Source organism: Akebia trifoliata, chromosome 11 (genome assembly GCF_017979445.1).
Source record: "Akebia trifoliata isolate Shusen 1 chromosome 11, ASM1797944v1, whole genome shotgun sequence".
NCBI classification, from domain to species: Eukaryota; Viridiplantae; Streptophyta; class Magnoliopsida; order Ranunculales; family Lardizabalaceae; genus Akebia; species Akebia trifoliata.
Genome location: NC_141385.1, coordinates 31296855 through 31317103, shown reverse-complemented (window position 1 = coordinate 31317103; position 20249 = coordinate 31296855). Strand labels below are relative to the sequence as shown.

At 35.7% G+C, this 20249-nt stretch overlaps 1 protein-coding gene and 1 long non-coding RNA gene across 4 annotated transcripts; both read right to left on the bottom strand.

Annotated features, from left to right (window-relative positions):
* Window positions 1-387: 387 nt before the first annotated feature.
* On the bottom strand, window positions 388-1610 carry LOC147391275 (uncharacterized). Of its 2 annotated transcripts, XR_015182873.1 has the most exons (4): window positions 1141-1610; window positions 901-1017; window positions 687-791; window positions 388-527 (listed from the first exon to the last, which is right to left on the bottom strand). It is a non-coding gene; the product is annotated as an uncharacterized LOC147391275 (long non-coding RNA). The 2 variants fall into 2 exon arrangements; XR_015182872.1 differs by having other exon boundaries at window positions 687-1017.
* Window positions 1611-3458: 1848 nt separating this feature from the next.
* On the bottom strand, window positions 3459-16248 carry LOC147391274 (U-box domain-containing protein 35-like). Of its 2 annotated transcripts, XM_086458663.1 has the most exons (10): window positions 16039-16248; window positions 15117-15330; window positions 13809-13930; window positions 13598-13719; window positions 10025-10224; window positions 8751-9076; window positions 7350-7451; window positions 6724-7152; window positions 4530-5282; window positions 3459-3775 (listed from the first exon to the last, which is right to left on the bottom strand). In XM_086458663.1, the coding sequence occupies exons 2-10, from the start codon at window positions 15313-15315 to the stop codon at window positions 3593-3595; spliced, it is 2436 nt and encodes an 811-aa protein (XP_086314789.1). In that variant the 5' UTR covers window positions 15316-15330; window positions 16039-16248; the 3' UTR covers window positions 3459-3592. The 2 variants fall into 2 exon arrangements, with proteins under 2 accessions (XP_086314789.1, XP_086314790.1); XM_086458664.1 differs by lacking the exon at window positions 15117-15330 and having other exon boundaries at window positions 16039-16243.
* Between the last annotated feature and the right edge of the window lie 4001 nt (window positions 16249-20249).

The window sequence follows — 20249 nt, the reverse complement described above, 5'->3', positions numbered from 1 at the left end:
TGTTTTTCCAAAAAAGTGTGGATCCTATCAATGTGTGGGATTAGGCCTGAAATCTGATCCGTTCTGATTCAGTAACTTCGATGTTTTGGAGTCTGATAAGGTTTCAATCTAATATCTTGTTGGATTGGATCTGGATCAATGCTGAACATTTTAATTTTTAAGGTAGCTTGGGTTATCAATCAAGACTTGATAATGTCTTAAAAGAGTTTTATTAGTAAAAAGAGATCCACTGCTCTTTGGTTTTCATGGGATTTGAAATGTTCCTTGAGAGGATCTGTGCACACATAATCTTGACAGTCTAAACACAAACGAGCCTGAATTTTTTTGAATTTCAACAAGTCAGTAGGCATATAAATTATCATCATCACTTATCTCCAAAGAAAATATCCCTTATACAAATAAAGAAAATATTTATTTATTAATTGAGTCATTCCATGATAATCTAATAACAGAGAAAATGAAGCCAATACTTGGTCAAGGATGAATGCTAGTTTTTCTGTCTTCGCCATTGCTCCAAATGTTTCCACCTGTAACATATTATAGTCAATAGAAGGCATTACTATAGGGGGTGCATGAATTTTTTGTCTATATCAAAAAGAAAATAACCAAACCAGCATAGGTCACTAAATAAAGCTCTTATCAAAAAGAAAGTTTTATAATGCTTTAGAGTTTCTGGCGATACTTACATCAATTTCTTGCATCAAATCAGTAGCTTCAGCAATATGACCCTATTCTTCCTTAATCTTTACAAATTTCTTGATTAGCCGTGCCCTCTCTATTTCAACATATATCTAAAAGTGATGGACAATTCGATTAAAATTCCCAAAAGAAAAAGAAACCAACAAGTTCTATAAAAGGATAAGCTAACAGGACATCGTTGGACCCATCAATATCTCTCACCTGTCCAGTAGATACACTATTGAGTGTTTTGATTAGTTCTACACGAGTTTCGGTATCAGGTGTCTCATCAATATATTACATTGCTTGCTGAACGAGTTTTGATTAGCATTGCCAATGCTATTTCCAACAATTGAGATAAATCATATTTCATAAATATAAACTCAACTAGACACAAAATAAAATGAATCTTCAGGGAAACATGGAGAAACCACCTTCATTCCGGCCTTAGCAACTGCTCACCTAGAAAAAGGCGAATTTGATGACCCACCATGACATGAAAAGTTTTATGCCACAACACTTCAAATGCCTTGTAGCACACTTTTTGGGCCGAGTGACACCATGAACATTAGCGTTGTCTCTTAGTGGGCCTTCATACTGTAACCAAAAACATAGATTACATGCTCTTCAATCTTTGAAATATCACTTGAAATAGGTAGAAAAATAACAAAACTGAATATTTCCATTTTGTGAGCATGAGGAGATCATCCATTCAACCATAGTCCAATTTGTATTAAGGATGACAAAAGAGTAACCACATGTAGTCTTTTAAATATCACTACCAACAGACAAATTTCTAATAGATAAATTTATACATTATGAAGGAAATCAAATTAATGAGTATTGTTGGGATGGTTGAGGAAGATGAACGCATTGAGGCTCTATATATAGTGTAGGAAAGAATATATCAACTATTTTGGTTTTTTTTTTATTTTTTTCGCTTTTGATCCATCACTAGAATTTACTTTCTTTTCTTAACCAGAAATTCACAATGTGTACATATTTTCTCTCTTTCCCTATAAAGATAAGTGGGGCCTTAGTGCTTGTATTCCAGTGGACTAGTTTATAGAGTGATCAATTGGGAGGAATTCCATGTACCTGCTCTATGATTCCTAAGATTCAAAATCATTTATGATTTCGAAGCATAATAATTCTTTTTGATATCTTTATGACATGGTGCAAGGCCATTCAACAAGTCACATTCTTATAAAAATGTTGAGGGATAGTTCATTGAATTTGTGAAAAAAATAAGCTGTGATATACAATTGAAGAATGTTCAATCTTACTAGTTTAATTCACTAAGATAATTAAGCAAGCAAGTGGAACTTAATCAAAGAAACATAATTCACAAGCGGTAAAACGGTTCATTAGCTCTATGGGTACCATTGTTTGTGATTTAGAAGGCTAAACCTTCTGAACATCTTTCCAATAATACTCAGAACCAACTCTATCTACCAAGACCTCCTACCAACTCTACCAAGAAAAAAATTCAGTTTTTCCTTAAATGGGTGTCTTGATTTCGATTCAATTTGTCAGAAAAATAGGATTTTTTTAGCTACCCAAATCAAAAATCAGAATTTTCTGAAATAGGTATTTAGATTTGAAACAAATGCATCACAATAAATAAAATTGAAAAAAAAAAAAACCTTAAATAATTAAAATCATAACATGATCATCAGCTAGAAAATAAATAACCCAAAAAAATTAAATCGAAAAAAAAAACCCTAAATAATTCCTGATTGTTTGTCTTCATAAAATTGGAAATCAAATCACAATAAATAAAATCGAAAATCAAATCACAATAATTCCGGATTTTTTGTCTTCATGAATGAATAAATTATTCATGTTCACAGAATAATTCCATATAGTGTTTGAGAAATTTCCAAAAAAAAAAAAAAATTGAAAAAAACTTACAGTTTTATCAACTACAAAGAGATTTGCAGCGATATTGCAGCTGTTCGTGTTCGTGAGATAGAGTTGCAGGGAGGAATAATAGTCGTTTGTGTTCGTGCGAGAGAGAATGAGAGAGTGAGAGAGAGGGTTTCAACAACTGTTTCAGGCGAGAACTAGAGCGAGAGAGAATGAGAGAGTGAGAGAGAGAGAGAGAGAGAGGTAGTTGCAGCTAGAGAATGATATAGAATGAGAGTGAGAGAGAGGGTTCGACAGAACTCTCTGTTATTTTGTTCGATCAGATTTAAGCGAGAGAGAATGAGAGAGTGAAAGCGAAAGCGAGAACAAGAGAGAGGGTCTGTTCAACGAAAGATGAACAAGAGAGATTGAAGTTTCAGATTGAGTTAGAAGAGAACTCTCTGATCTGTTCTGTCGAGTTTAAAGAGAAGAGGGAGTAAGCACTAATTAACTATATTTTGAGGGATGGCACTGTAATATATATATATATATATATATATATATATAATATATATATATATATATATATATATACAAGTTATACCGTTTAAGTTAAATCGTGCGAGATTTAATCTCATCCATCAGATTGCCTTATATCAAACGGTCTGAAATTGTTTGTTAAAGCGTAGGGTAAACAATGAGGCGCTGTACGCCTCCCGTATAACATATATACACTGCTTCTTTAACGTAATCAAATTCATGTTTCAAATCTGCAAAATATAACCCATACTCACGTCCCTTATAATAAAGCCTCTCTTTGGTAAATAACATATGGTTTTCTGGTTGGTAACAAATGACAATTGTTTTAATGTGATATCCAGTAATATATTTTTCAAGAAAACTACATGTTGCAAACCAAACAAAGGCTTAAGTAGAAAAATAGTGTCAACCCATTACAAAATACAGACTAAACTTACATCAAGAACCATTCCCAAGTTCCAGGGAAGAAATGATAATTTCTTCATAAGAGATCATACTGTTGGGTCTCTCCGAAGAGTGGTTGGTGTCATTGGTTCCTTGACTTCCACTCCATAATTCCAGAAAGAATAGTATAATTTGGTATGAGATTCTTATCAGGCAATGGAAAATTTGTCATGGGTGATTTATCATTCTTCTTGAGCCAGATCTCAATTGCTTTGCGATCGTATGTATATCCATCCGAAGAGACACAAGGGTCTTCCATTATGTCCTGCATTGATAGAAACAACTTCCATGAAAAAAATCCAAAGGAGGCTGAAGAACAAAAACAATTGAGAAGATACTTGAGCAGATTCAAAGAGAATCTCAAGCATATTCTTGTTTTACTAGATTTTGCAACAGATGAATTTGATCTATTGGAAAAACAAAATATAATGTAAATTTGAAATGATGCAAAGGACATAAGTTCTATAATTCTACTAAAGAAAGATTTATTTATTTTTGATGAGGATTACTTGGGTCAGGATATAAATCTGTGAAGCATGGCATACATGCAAAAGAGTTCACACCCATCATTATAGAATCCAAAGATCTACAAAGCAAAAAGTGTTACCCAACTCAAGATCGTAACCATTTGATCTCTACATTCTTCTTTGCCACATTACCTTATATTTTAATGCTGGGAAGCATGATCAAATGATTGGGATCACTCTACAAGCTAAAACGAGAGCTTCTATGTGTGCTAATTCTTTGGTGATTTACATATGAATTGGGGTAGCATTAGCAAAAGTTGGTGTGGCTATAGAATCTCTCACTAAGACTAAATAAGACCTATCAAATGGGGGATGACCACATAATTATGTTACATGTTACATTAACGTATCCTGACTCCTGAGCAAAGTCTGTTGTTTTTCGCTTTTTTCTTTTCTTTTTCAAAGCAATAAGAACAACCAAGGACAGTCGAAAGTCTGTGATCTCAGCTCAATGAATGTTAAGAGTAGATACAGAAGCTGCAAGAGACTGACCTTAAGAATTGGGCAGATGAAGAGGCTTGGAGGTGCAAATACGACAGTGGGAACCAAATCCCGGGCCTTATCAGCAATCCCTTTTAGTTTCTCCAAAATTGGAAGAACTTCAACCTTTAAATCAGGCCTATCAATGCGCCTTAGCTCCACACAACTCAACCCTAAAACAGCCAGATCATGTGTCTCCTTAGTCGGCCAAATTCCAGCCTCGGAATCCAAAATTTCCTCCAAGGTTCCATTTTCCAATGCAGTTTCAACTTTGTGGGCCAATGCTAAGGCTGGTTGTGCAGTCAACAATTGCAAGATAACCATCCCAAATGCATAAACATCAGATGTTGGTGAAACTAGCCCACTCCTTTGATACTCGGGGTCTATGTAGCATAGTGTCCCTACAGGGCCACTATCCTTGTAGAGTGTCGACATGGAAGAATCGATTGAAGGAAGTAAAGTTGAAAGACCTATATCACCTATCTTGCTCACAAAGTTATGATCAAGCAAGATGTTTGCAGGTTTCAGATCACGATGAATTATTGGCTTTGGCTTTGAATTATGTAGGAAAAATAGGGCAGAGGCTACTTCCCAAGCTATTCGGAACCGATCAAACCATGGGATTGGGGGCGTATTATTTTTCCGAAGTAACCTGTCTTCTAGACTACCATTCTCCATGTACTCGTAAATTAGGCAACCTTGATCGATACAGGCACCAAGAAGAAGAAGCAAATGGGGATGACGAACGTTGCTCAAGATTTCCAGCTGAAAGTCAATGAAGAAATATAGGTGAGGCTACATATATTTGAAAATGAAAAATATTAAGTTTGAAGGAAATATTTGATCATCTCAGCTTTAGGCATAGACATGACATCTGAAAGAACAAAAAACCTCACAAAACCCCAAAATAACAAGTCTGTTTTCTTACATGGATTGTTAGAATACCAAAAATTTATATTACTTTACATTTAATAATCTCTGGAAATTTATCAAAATAGGAGAAACAACCGCCATGTTGTTGTAGGTCATATTTCCTGGTAAGTTTTCACAAAATATACAACATGGCAAATATAACATAGGGAACTAAAACAAGTTTTAAATAGAAATATGAACATATATTTTAGTATGAAACTCCACACACTAATGCCCTGTTTGGATACAAAGTAGAAAGTAACATGGAAGAAAGTAGCTTTTTGAAGATAGAAAGTAATTTACTTTTGCCTTTTAAAAGGTTAAGATTTTTATTTTTTTAAAGTAGTTTTGTAAAATGAATCCAAACAAACTTTTTTATTTTTCAACTTTCAAAAGTAAAAAAAAGGTTACTTTTTCATGTGTATCCAAATGGCCTCTTGAGTACTGCAATACTAATTTGAATCACTTGAGATGTGCAAGACCCATCCCTGAAAGTTGATGTCTATAGTAACATGTGATCATATGGCTAAGGGGGATCATCCACACCAAAATGATCAGCCCTTAACTCATCTCCATGTGGGTCGTATGAGCACATGCGACTTCAGACATCAACTTTCTGGACATCTATAAATCCTGATTATATACAATAGACACTGATACTTGAACTGGTCTCTAACAAAAGTGCATATATGTTATTAGACAAATTCAATCTCTTCTATTAAAGAAAAAGAGAATTTCCATAAAAAAGCCTAGGTAATTAAAGCAAATATATAAAATTGCCAAAACACCATATGCCTTGTGTATTTTGCAACTTACAAAGTCCATTGGGACAGGTATGATTGCGAGGGAAAGTCGGTGAGAAAATGATCAATCTGAGAAAATATGATTTGCAGACGTTTGGTTGCTCATTTTCATAGATAAATCATTTTCCCTTCTTTGCGGGAAAATATTCTGTGAACAAATTTCTCGGGGGCGGGGGGGGGCATTTTTTTTTTTTCTCAATTACCCACACCCCTAAAACTATATTCAACTCACTTTTGACATTTTCCTTGGTACAATCAATCCTTGGAAAACATTTCACAAGAGATCCATTTCCTCAGGATCACTTTCCATGGAAATTGATTTTCCTTTGAGAAAATAATTTTCTTTGCAATCATACATACCATGCCAGAAATTCTTTGAAAAGAAAAAAAATAAATGATGGAGAATTCTTGTAACACAGATTAGAGGTAAATGTTTATAGTTGATCGGGAGTGAGTTATTTGGGTGTATCACTTTCCAAAAACTATCATACCTCTTGTTGAAATTGCTTAGTCCTGTGGCCTTCTTTTGAGTGAAGGACTTTCACTGCTACCGTGACATGATGTAAAGTACACTTGTAAACGGTACCATATGCTCCCAATCCAATTCTAAGATCATCAGAGAAGGATGAAGAAGCTGAAACAATCTCTTCCCATGTGAACTTCTTGTATGGAAGACCAGGACTCTCGAGTGCCTTCTCCAGGCTTTGTTTCTCTTTGGCATCACGGGCACCTTTAATTTCCGCTTGTTTCCTTTGCAAAGCTTCTCTTTCGACACATTCTCTCACAAACTCAGCTTCCATTTTCGCAGCTTCATGTTTCTCCTTTTCGTGTCTTGCTAATTCTCTCGCCCCCTCTTCCCTTATGCTTATCTCCTTGAGTTTGGTTGCTTCCTCTATTCGACATTCACTCAGTTTTTTTAGCTGATCAAACCAAAGTATGGGGAAAATGATATATCCATCACTGATTTTAACGGTCATTAATTATTGGATTATTGGAATATTGGAAATCATAAAATTTACTATATAATGGTTTAGTGAAATTCAGCTGATTCTTCTTCTTCATGCATAAATTTCAATTGACTTCCATCAAATTTTTTTTCAGAGCGAACCAAACTTACTTGCCGAGAAGCATCGATTGTCTCATTTTGAGCTACTGCGTACAGTCCTCGGGCATGTCTTAGTTCAATTCTCAGTCTTTCTACCTCAAAATTAATATCTACCTGCACATATACCAGAATAATCTTTGATATAGACCACACCCTTTAACACTGATTAAAACCTTAAGCAATAATATGTATTGGTATTTCATAATGCCTATATATAAGTACATATATATATGCGTAACATGAAATCTAAGTTGCAATTTTTGCTAAAGACCATCCAGTGGTGCTATGTCCCCTTGCATGTGCACGACATGTACAGAATGCCACTAATAACCATTCTAGCAGATAGCTAGCTTAGATTTTCTCTGTTTTCTTTTCGGTCATTTTATATGAACAAAGTGATAAGTAACTATTCTAATTTTTTAATTCACAGGGAACTTCATGTCTAAAGCTTATCCAAGAAGCATCATGGTGGGAGAGACTATACTTCCATATACTGTTTTGAACTTCTTAGATTTTTTTTCCTGAGTAACTTTTTTTGTGACCTTGAATATTTGCTCAGACAAGATGAGGCGTAACTTCACATTTTCAAGCATGACAGATGACAATCACTATATCTAGGTTTTAAAAGGAAATTATGGAGCATTACTTCTATTGCTATTTGTTTGGGGATTTGGAAGGAGAGGAACCTAAGGACCTTTGAGGGGAGAAACCTCGGTGGAAGAAATCATCCTTTCTATTTTGGGTTTTTAATTTCTCTGGAGCAAAGTTTTGCAGTAATCAAAAAGGCTTTTTTTTTCAAGATTGGGTAAATTACACCCATGGTTTGGTATAATTTTATGTTGACCCCCTACTGTTTAGACAATTGCACTTACCTCCCCTATAGTTATCTAATGGGTTCACTTACCCCCTTTTGTCTACTTGCCGTCAATCAAATAGTTAAAAAATGTTTTTCTACTTTTACGAAGACAATTTTATCCATTTTAAAATGTTATTTTTTTAATAACCAAAATGTCCAAATGAAAAAATGGGTTTGCTTGTGAATGTTTAGACAGGGACATTTTTATAGTTTCAAATTTTTTTTTGTATAAAAAAAATAAAATGAGAGGGTAAATAGTAAAATAGCATCTGAACTTTTATCACCATGTGTGAAAGGGGAACCAAGTATAATTGTCAAAATGTTAGGGGGACAATATGGAATTACGTCAAACCACAGAGGGCTAAAGTGTAATTTACCCTTCAAGATTTTGCAGATAAGTGGGATTGAGTTTGTAATATTGCTGTGTAATCGGGTCTCTCTTCTGTTTTCTCCGTTTTTTTGTCTTGTATCTTTGCTTTGGTGTGGTCATCTCGACCATGCCTTTCTCTTAATAAAGATCTTTCACTTACCAAGAAAAATAATCAAAAAGAGGTTACCTGATTCTCTGATGAAGAAGTTTCTGTTGGAATATCTGACATGGATGCTTGACTATGATTCCATGAGAGGTGATCTCTATGCAAGCTTCTGAAATTAGAAACCTGACTTCCAACAAGTTGAGCATCTGAATTACTAGAGCAAGTAGAACTCATAGCATCATCCTCCGTATCTTCGGTATCCACAGATTGACTTCTAGAATGGGAAGTATCAGTTGAGTTGGATCTTGTTTTAAGAAGGGTCTGGTTTATAGTTGAAAGAGCCTGAAACCGCTGAATTCTTAGTGAAGGACCATGGAAATGATTGTGTGAAGCAACTGAGGCTGTGTCTGTGCAACCAAAAAATCAGAAGAGAAGATGCATTAAAAGGAAGTTTGTAGAAATATGCTGAATCAGTTTCTAAAATTGTTTCGTTCAACGACCTACAACTATGCTCAACGTCAAAGTGCCATATCTTACATAACTATTAACTATGTTTTTTGAAAAGGATGACTGTCAACCTTAAGAGGCCACAAGGGAAAATGTTCCTAACAGAAGAAAGACTTGGCAGCTCCAACAACATAATATAGTCGTCTTACTAAAGTTGCCACCATTGGCAAAGTAGTGGAATCACCTATCAGTGGCTAGGAGAGGACAGGGAAAAGGGGGGGGGGGGGGGGGATACCGAAGGGTAAAATGACTGTAATGATCATAAAAGTATCCTAAATAGCCGACATAAAAATGAAATAATTCCAAAAATTCAACATCCTTACTATGAGATGAAGGTAATCATCTCTACCGAAACAAATCAAGGAGAGAAGCATGTCATGGTCCAAAATGCAGGTTTATGTTATGCAAGTTAAACCCTAAAAGAAATTCAAGTGTGAAAGATGTCAGGCTAGAATAATTCTTTTTTTGTGTTCTATTCTATTATTTTCTTTTCTTTTCTTTTTTTCCCTATAGGCAACTGGGTAAGGGTGAACCATCATCATTGAAGCCTTATCTGAAAGATTTGGGGTTGGTTAAACTAATGTTATTCGACCATTCAATTCTGTCCAAAGCAACAATTTTTTTTTCCTTTTGATTGGTAAGCATGTTTTTAATGAGGGCAGTAAGTCGGTGATGGGGAATCTTGTCAAGAGTGGGTTTTGAACCCAATCTGTGGAACTTGCATATACAACTTTAGGTTGATTTTCAATACCTTCAAGATAGGAATATGAGCGTACACAAATTTCAGCTAACAAACATCTCGGGTTCTTCAATAGGTAGCTCAAACCTTAAGTGGAAGAGTGCAATACCTGTCTGTGAGCTAAAGTTATAACTTGAGCAACTGATGGTAGAGAAACTTGTATCGCTACTTTCTCCTTTGATGCTTCCATTTGTTTCGGAGGTGGATGGACGCACAGATGATAATTTTCCTTTTGAAACGACATAAACGGTACAAAAACTTGGACTGCATTCTGAGATTCTTGAGGATATATTGTCGCCCTTAAATTTTCTATAAACAATTTAATTATTAATAAATATAACCACCGAAAAAATAAAAACTAAAGAGATTGAGATGACACAAGATAATAAATAACCAAAGATACAGTGATAAACGTGAAATTTCCCACGACACTTATAATACAACAAATATATGTGCAAGTGGGATCTTAATTTTGGGCAAGATATGGTTCTCTAAGAGGCTAGCTGCCTTGCCACTGCTAGTCGGGCCTACGGGTCCTATTTTGTTGTCCAACAAAACACGGTATCGGAAATGAGAATTCCTAAGAAAGAATCATAATTAAAAAACAAGTAACTCGATGTGTTGGTGAGCCCTTACGTTGTTGGTTGTTCTTAATGATTCTATATGGAAGCACATCTGTAGGAAGGCTATTAGGTCTGAAGCTAACATAAAAAGTGAGGTCATCCATCAATTAAGGATTATATTTAGTTAACCAAAAGAAGAAGAATCTGCATTGTCACGGAATGTGCAAATCCTAAATTAATATATGGACGGTTAGCAAGTGTTTTATGTGGAGGTCATATTAGTCACGCCTTATGATGGGGACACGTGTCATAAAGATAGAAACCAAGAGCCCACTTAGAAAGACTTTTCTTTTCGAGCCCATCGGTCAGAAAGTAAGTTATCGAAATCTAAATTTTGAACCCAAACTGAAAAAAACCATCGTACATAAACACATAAACCGAGCTCAGGTCACAAGCCCCGAGCATATCTAAGATAAGTTCAAAAAAGATTTGAATCCAACTAATGAGACGCTATGAGTCAGAGATATTTTGCTTCGCATTTAATAAGCCTACAACACTTACAAATCAAGATCACATCCTATTGGCGAGTGATGGGCTCATCTCCTAAAGCACTCAAGTCTTCCCTAAATAGAGTAACTCATCTAACATTTGGAATAGTCATGTGAGTATTCGTCTATATAAACCAAGTCAACAAACAAAGAAGTGGTTGGGTGGGGAAAAGTTGGGGAAGTGAAAATAGAAAAAAGAGAAAGGAAAGAAAAGAAACCTATAAGAAATAATACTCTATAAATCGACAATTCATCATCAAAGAATATTCTATAACTCAACAATTCATCATCTTCTTCTTCATTTCCTATTAGCTGAGTACTAACAAGATCATCGAAGGAACGTTGGCAGGCACCACACTGGGAACCCATCCTTCAACCTTCTCACTTTCTACCATCCTAGAGGCTATGAAGCAGCAAAGAGATCCCAAACCAGCATTTCAAAGGAGAGAAGCTGAAAGAATGAGGTAGAGTCCACTAGAAGATTGAGCCAATTAAATTGCCATCAACAATAGAAGGAGATCGGTCCAGGGAGCAAGGGAGAATGTCAAGTCAAGTCACCAAGGAACGAAAGGGAATCAACAAACCAAAGAAGGAGGCAGAGGAAAGTAGTTTAAAACTAAGTCCTCCTGACAACTCCAACAGCAAGCTGGAAGTGAATGAAGACACAACCTAGGGAGACATCTGACCTAGAGCCAACAAGATGGAGAACCGAGCTGAACTACAGAAAAGAACCCCTGACAACTCCAACAGCAAGCTGGAAGTGAATGAAGACACAACCTAGGAAAAAAGCCGAAGACCAAAAGCGGAAATCAAAGCAATCAGCTAGGGAGATCGGTCATAACGCCAAACATAAAAGAAAAGATATTTCGGGTTATTGGTCAAAGTGAACGACGATCCATCACCTGAGGTGTGGAAGGCCAAAAAGCTTTCGGATAGATCTAGAGGTGAGAAGTCTCAGACTGAGGAAGTCAAACGGTCTCCACTAATTGAAATGGTTAAGGACCGAGGTTGACCACCTTTCCCACTTCCGTACTCTCCACTGACCAAGACGACATCAAAGGAGTAGGATAGAAGTGAAGTTCATCCACGTGAAGAATAAAACAAAAAGAACAAGACCGAACTCAAACATCAAAAAGTGACACATATCTCGAGGAGTGGTCAAGCATATAAAACCTCTCTACATTTTACAACTATCATATGCAAAGGAAAAGTATCATTGAATCCTCTTATGGTATAACGATACAAAGTCGATTGAGATGGTTGAAGAGAAAGTCTAGTAAATGTGCCTAAGCCATCTCAATCGACTTCCTCTTAGTTTATCGCCAATAGAGCTACTCCAACATTTACTCGAATGTGTTCATTTATAATTTTATCTTCTATAGTATTTCCAATCATCCACCTCAACATCCTTGTATCTATTATGCTCAATTTGTTTACATAATGCTTCTTGATCACCAAATCATCATCTATCAATGTACCATTCCAAATGAATAATAAAAATAAAAATGTATAAATAATAGGATAAATTCAATAAAAAGAAATCTAAGAAAACTCATGAATAAATATATTGATCTATATCAAACACATCAGACGGGGATATGTTAGTGCTACTACTTAAACTAGAATAGGTTATTATAATTTAACTATAGATTAGAAAGAATATTTTTATTAAATAAATTGAACTCTTAACCAAAGGTGGGGGGCCTAAACCTTTTTAAAGCACCAGTGGACACTCGAGATTTTAAACTTTTACAGTAAGATTCAAGGCATAAGTGAATGGATTATGGACTAGGTCTATCCCATGACCTAGATCATCTAGAGTCCAAATCAAATTTACTCACATGATCACAACAAACCAAACCATAACCACAGTAAGAAAAATTGACACGGTGCTTGGCAACACAAAGTTGTCTTATGCTAATCAGCTTGGTCTCACCAGCGGCCTAAAACCATTAGTAAACCTCACATGCCTTTTAAAACACTATTCCAAAGAGCAAGGCAATCCAAAAGCCACCACTAAAAGAAATAAATGTACTCATCTCACCTTGAGATAAGATATGGTTGATAATTCCAGATATCCAAGATGAATTGTGAAATTTATACATCATAGCCCTGTTGTAGAAGGCGTGTACATCTTGAAAGATTGTAAACAGATACTTTATACAATTTGAGATGACAAATTAGTTAGAAAATAATCGAAACAAACTACTAAAGACCCCAAAACAATCTTAATACAAAAAAGACCGACATAGGCACCAAAGTTCATGGAGACAAAAGAAATTGAGGCTTATTGATAGGAATACCCCCCACCCACCCAAAATGAGGAACTTGGTCAAGACAGAGAGTAGAGAAATGTTTATATAGATGTTAAACAAGCTGCCTAACTTGAATGTCGGAGTATCTTTAGTAGGTAACCCTCTAGAGAGAAGAACGAGGTGGAGAAGATAAACGAGATATGAACGGTTCATGGCAAGGGTATCAGAACATGCAGCTTTCCAAAATGATCCCCACAACGCTTAACCAATAATGTGCATATTCCGAATCGGTAAAATTAATTTCTAATGTTATTACCTTGTAAACCTACTATGAGATGAAGCTCCTATCACAAGCTTGCTTATCTCAAACTTTGAAACCTCTCCTGATATTGCTAGTGGTACATCATCCTCTTCAATCATCACAACCTCTACTTCCACCTGAATGAACAATCAAGCAGAGTAAGTCTTTTTATTTTTTATTTTTTGATTCCTTTGGATACATTTCTCAATGAACAAGAAACTTTTACCTTTTTATCAGTACACATTTTCTTGTATGGGAGAAGCATTCTACTTGTTTGCCATTCCATTTCCTTCCTATATGCATCAGCTACATCATCTTGTACTTGTGAAATTTGAACATAGTTTCCCACTGCAAAACCAAAAATGACGAATGGACACATAAAAAGATTAATAGCATAAATTCTCTCTACTTTGTTTGACATTTTTTTTTCTTTTTCTAAAATTAGTTTGATGAATAATATGAGGCCTCAAATGATAATCAGAAGAAATTGGAGCTCCTAAAGGGAGCAATTTTAAAATCAGTAATAAGGAAACTAGGAATCTTTTTATTGTGGATGGAAAATGGGTGGGAAAATTATTTTCTTCAGAAAATGCTATTTAGGAGATTACAATCTCTCAGTCTCACTTCCTCTCAGAAAAACTGAAATGTCCCTTATAGAAATCCTACAACGAGTTGGCTACAGAATACTAAATTCCCCAGAAAAAAGTTATAAAACTGAGGAAAACATTACCCAAAAATTAGCGGTATCGAATATCGATCAGTGTACAGTCTGTTCTGACAATATAATACTACCAACGTAATACAAGACACACACACATAACATGATTATTCTTATTTCTGTTACAGAATGGGATTATAATATCTTGGAAGGGTTGGCTAACCACTTAAAGTTAATTAATACAGTAAGCTTGGACCTGGAAGCGCCAAATTCCCTGAAATTTATTTTGTACTATCCCTCTTTCTTCATTTATTTTATTTTATTTTTTTTATCATTTTCACATTTTTCAGCTAAGTTCTATTGGTTCTTCCTCTCACTCTTTTACGACCTTCAACTTAAATATTTCTTCTAATTGGGGCTATAATAAACCTTCGTTGAACATTCCCAAGCCATCTCAGCAGACTTTCTCTTAGTTTATCGCCTATTGGAGTTACTAATAATTTTTTTTTCCATCTTTCCACTCATCCATCTCAACAGCTTCATCCAGATTGCTCTCTCACACCCCCCCCCCCCCCTCCCTCTCCCATGCTGCGATTATACCCACTACGCCCTTTGATGGTGGTTGGGCATATCTGTAGGGACTAGTCCTACTTCCCAGGGGGGTATCCTATGTCATATTAAAAAAAAAAACACCTTCATCTCTGCTATGCTCAATTTATCAACATGAAGATTCTTAATTGCCCCACATTCAACTCATAAAAGCATAACTGGTCATACTGCCATCATATAAAAAATTTGTAAGAGACACAAGAATGCAAAATCTTTGCTCTTTCTGGTAGATAGGGAAAAAAAAAGAACATAATGGGCACCACTTACTAGGTTTAGGGACCTTTGTTATCCGTGGTCGGACATGTAACAACTTGATTAGAATTCTTCCCTCAGGAACAAATTTCTCCAATGCCCACTCAACTGCATATTTGCTTTTACTACCTCCACTGACAGCCACAGCGACAATTAAAGACGGAGGTGGCAATGCAAGTTCTTCTTCTACTCCAAGAGTTTTCATTCCCTCCATTATTCCCTTAGTTCTCTTTCAAAAAAAAAAAAAAAAAAAGACCATGAAACTAGTTTCATAAAATTAACTAAACCACAATATTTTTATTTCTTAATGGCAATGCAAGTTCTTCTTCTACTTCAAGAGTTTTCATTCCCTCCATTATTCCCTCAGTTCTCTTTCAAAAAAAAAAGACCATGAGACTAGTTTCATGAAATTAACTAAACCACAATATTTTTATTTCTTAATGGGATTTGAGATCATAACAGTAAGCAGACATGCCCTACTACCAAATAGAACGAGGTTTCAAACAAAATCATGTAAATTGGAAATCACACAAAACTGTACAAAAAATCTTCAAAAAAAAAAAAACATAGAATACCTAAGTCTAGTAAAAATTCGTTGATAACTTAAATCAGAACGACAAGAGAAACCTGAAAATCAATTATCTCAAACCCAAGAAAGATGTTCAATTAGAACCCCTAATAAGGAGCCAACAATACACAGAATTGCAAATTATAGTCAGAGCCCACCAAGTAAAAGACTCTCAAAGTGTTTAGAAGCAGTTTTCTATATTACAAACTAGAATCATGACCAAAACAGTGGAAAAAAATACTCAGGACATGAAAATCATGCATGTTATTCTAAAAGCTCAAAACAACTCAATAACCCAAAAAGGAGAAAAAACATGATTTCTTAGAAAAAAAGCCAAAAACAAAAACCTCAAAGCACAAGAAACCATACCTAATACATGGGTTCTCATAAAACCAACCGAAGAACAAAACCCATAGTTTCTTCTCTCCACAAATGTAATAAAAAACCCCAATATCTCCAAATTTAGAAAAAGCAGGAGGAGGTGAAAAGGACCAAAAACACAGAAATGTTTGTAAATTTAGAGGCAACGGTGCCGTGGTGAAATTCCCATATTGAAAACACACCAAGCAGAAATTTAACTTAATTTTTTATTGCTTGTTAAGGACTCATTGTTGTCTTGTTGATGTTGTCTATAAGTTTGCTCAGGTTCTCAGAAATTTCTCTATAAAAAATAACATTAAAGAGTTCAACTAACAGTACCATCGACGGTTAAATGCATCCAAAATGTGCTTTGGGCCTTTTGTCCTTATTATGTGGCAACGACTGGCAACCAGTGTTAACATCTTGAGTTGACGGACTTCTCTGACGTTATGAATCACATTTTAGATTGTCCATGACACACATATTTCCTTGAGATCAGTACTGGTTTTCAAGGGATCTATTAATGAGAATCTCTAAGAGTACTCACTCATCTCAACTGTTTTGACTGAGTGAGATTCAGACTTCAGTTATCTGTTCCTCGACTTCAGATTTCTTTGTTGCTTTCTTCGAAACTCTTTGATTTGGTCATCAAAATGTCGGAGATACAAGAGAGAGGGTCGTGGACCATGGAAGTACTTGGCGGCTTTTCCGACTCCAAAAGAACTATTTAGTGAGGCCGTATTTTGTATCTATCAAACAGTGACCATATGCAGGTGGCAGGTCAGATCCAAACCTTTTTCAATGTATGGGGTAGAATTTTTGGAATTAGCTGATTTATTTTTTGTTCGGACATCATTTTCATGGAAAATTCATTCACAAACTTCTAATCCCACCAAAAGTGATTTATAAAAATCAAAACAGTCGACGATACTTCAACTTGTAAATTAGGATTAGAAGATTCGGAATGAACTCATTTTTTATGAGAATGATTTATTCACCATAGAGATCATCTTTATAAAAAAAATCAGCTCATTCTAAAACTTCTAACTCTTATTTTGAAAAATATTTGACTCGCTTTAGGACCTTTGAATGCTTCCCAATGATGAATGTACGCAGTAAATCATATGTGATATGTATGTGTTTGATGTGACAAGGGCACAGAACCACAGATCTTTTACCTTGTGTATCCCGAAGAAAAATGTATGGTTCTATGCCCTTAACACGTCAACCGTGAGCATTCATCACGACTCTTTACCAAATTACTAGTATTTGTAAAGAGTCATATAGGAGTGACCTCAAGATTGTACCTCATATCACACATCCTATGTGAAAGTGTACGTGAAGGAACTATAGTTGCATTTTGACTCGTATCTCGATAAAAATCATCTATGGTTCTTACACACTTTTACGTCAAGATGTGTGGTATGAGGTACAATGCCAAGGTCACTTCACCATTATTAATTTGTAAATGACTAGTCTTTGCCATGTTGTAGGTATCCTCTTTCTTGGAAGTATTTTATTGAAAAGAATTGTGATAATGAGACTACCCCTATGGCAACTCAATCTACTACCCTGATGTGACAAGTTAGGAGACCGTAGATCTACACTTTTCAGGATACATGACTGCCTTCCCAATAAAAAAATATATCTTGAGGGAACCGTGTTTCCTTAGGAGTGATGTTGTGCTACATACGACAATTATGATGAATAGTACTGAAAATAAAAAATAAGAAAAAAAAAAAAACCACACAAATTTAACGTGGTTCGGCAGTGTGCCTACATCCACAAGAACGAGAGGCTAAATTTTCACTATATGTCAAGTTAGGATTACATCATATGAATTTATAGTAAACTTAATTGTATAAGAGGTATTAGAACATTCCAATAATGCCCTTGTATCGTATCGCGAGGGCGTTGTCCCCGCACTCCCAACATATTAATCATCCCTAGCAATAAAATAATAAATTACATCTTAAAAGGCAAATGCTGTCATTCCGCTCCGCTTCACTTTCGGCATCAGTCTGCTTTCTCTATATATGTGTTCTACTCAATATGAGCCACATACTACAACAATCTCCACCTTGGCGAATATCTACCCCTTAGGAGAGAAAAAAGAAAAACATAACCTGAAACTCCGCTTGGGACATTAAGTTGGGACGTCTCCTATCTAGCACTTGGAGACATTAATCAAGTCCAAGCAATGCTTGAACTTATCTATGGTAACAGGCTTTTCAACATGTCTGCTGTATTCTCAGAAGTGTGAACTTTCTCAAGCAATAATTCACCAGAAGAAGTCAATTCCCTGATCTTGTGAACCTCACATCTATGTGTTTGGTCCTTACATGATACTTGTTTCTTTGCCAAATAAATGTCACTCTAACTATCACAATGCAATTAAACTCCACCTTATTGAATACCCAGCTCCTTGACCAATCCTGTAAGCCATAATGCTTCACTGGGAGTCTCAGCCACTACCATATATTATAACTCAATAGTAGATAGTGCAATTAGAGACTGAACCATTGATCTCAAACAAATAGTCCCCCCTAAGAGTGAATTCATAACCTGTGGTAGATATCTTGTTATCCAAATCCTTTGCATAGTCTATATCCACATATCCTACAAGTAAAGGATCACCCTATTGTATGCTAAACATAATGCCATAGTCTATATTACCCCTCAAGTATCTGAAGATCTACTTAACTGCATCTCAATGTTGTCATCCTGGACTTGGTAAAAACTTGCTCACCACACTGACTACTTGTGTCAAATCTAGTCTTGTACAAACCATAGCATACATCAAGCACCCTACTGCACTAGCATATGAGACCTTTGACATGACTTGCACTTCATCATCTGTCTTCAGGCACTGAGCTATAGACAATCTAAAATGATTCACTAAAAGTGTACTCACTGGTTTTGCATTATTCATGCTGAACATTTCCAATACTCTCTCAACATAGCTATGTTGAGATAACCATAATCTCCTAGAAGCTCTGTCATTATAAATCCCTATCCCAAGAATCTTCTTAACCGCACTCAAATCATTCATGTCAAATTCTCTACTCAACAAAGTCTTCAACTTATTGACCTCACTCATACTCTTTCCATCAATCAACATATCATTCACATAAAGCAATAAAAATATAAATGAATCATCATCAAGGCTTTTTACATAAACACAACAGTCATACTCACATCTCTTATAGTCAATATGGACCATATAGGAGTCAAATCACTTATACCACTGCCTCGGAGACTACTTCAGCCTATAAAGTGATTTCCTCAATTTATAGACCAAGTGTTCCTGTCCAAGTTGATTAAACCCTTATGGTTATACCATATAAATTTACTCTTCCAAATCACAATGGAAAAAAACTGTCTTGACATTCATCTACTTCAACTACATATCAAAATGTGTTATCAAACCCAATACTGCCCTAATAGATGTGTATCTGACCACAAGGAAAAAAATCTCATCATAGTCAACTCCTTTCCTCTGTGAGTAACCCTTTGCTATTAAACAAGCCTTGAATTTCTCACCATATTTTTCTGATATTGTTTCTTTCTTCTTATACACCCATTTGCATCCTATCGCCCTCTGAAAACTCCACCAACTCCCATGTTTGGTTTTTATGCAGAGATTGCATTTCCTCCTCCATAGTACCCATCCATCTACTTTTCTCTTGGATGTATAATGCCTCCTGAAAAATAGTAAAATCCCCGCTACTAGTAATAAGTGCATAAGAAATCAAAACTTCAAAACCATACTTGGTGAATGGCTTGATAGTAAGTCTAGGTCTATCTGTAGTTGTACTGTGATGTTGCTGATCCTCTTAGTTTGAACTCCCTGCATTCTAAGTATTTTCTTCTTTATCATGGGTCTCTAGTTCCACCTGTACCACATGATCATTATTGCTATAATTTTTTGGCACAAGTTTCTCTTCTTCCTGAGTACTGAAAGCGCCCTCGATCCGCAGAGTGCGCGGATCCGCTTTTGACCCTTGAGGTTTGGGAGTCGCTACCTAGTTATTACGGTCTAGGAACCGAATACTGACTCTAAACGGATAAAGAACTAATCTACTAAAGAAAAACTAAATCCGGGGATCACGGGGTTGAAAGGTTTTAGGCACCAACCCCGCCCGACCAATGCCGATTTCTACTTATCCCAAATAAGACTACATTGCTAACAACAAAACCTAGATAAGAAAAATAACATA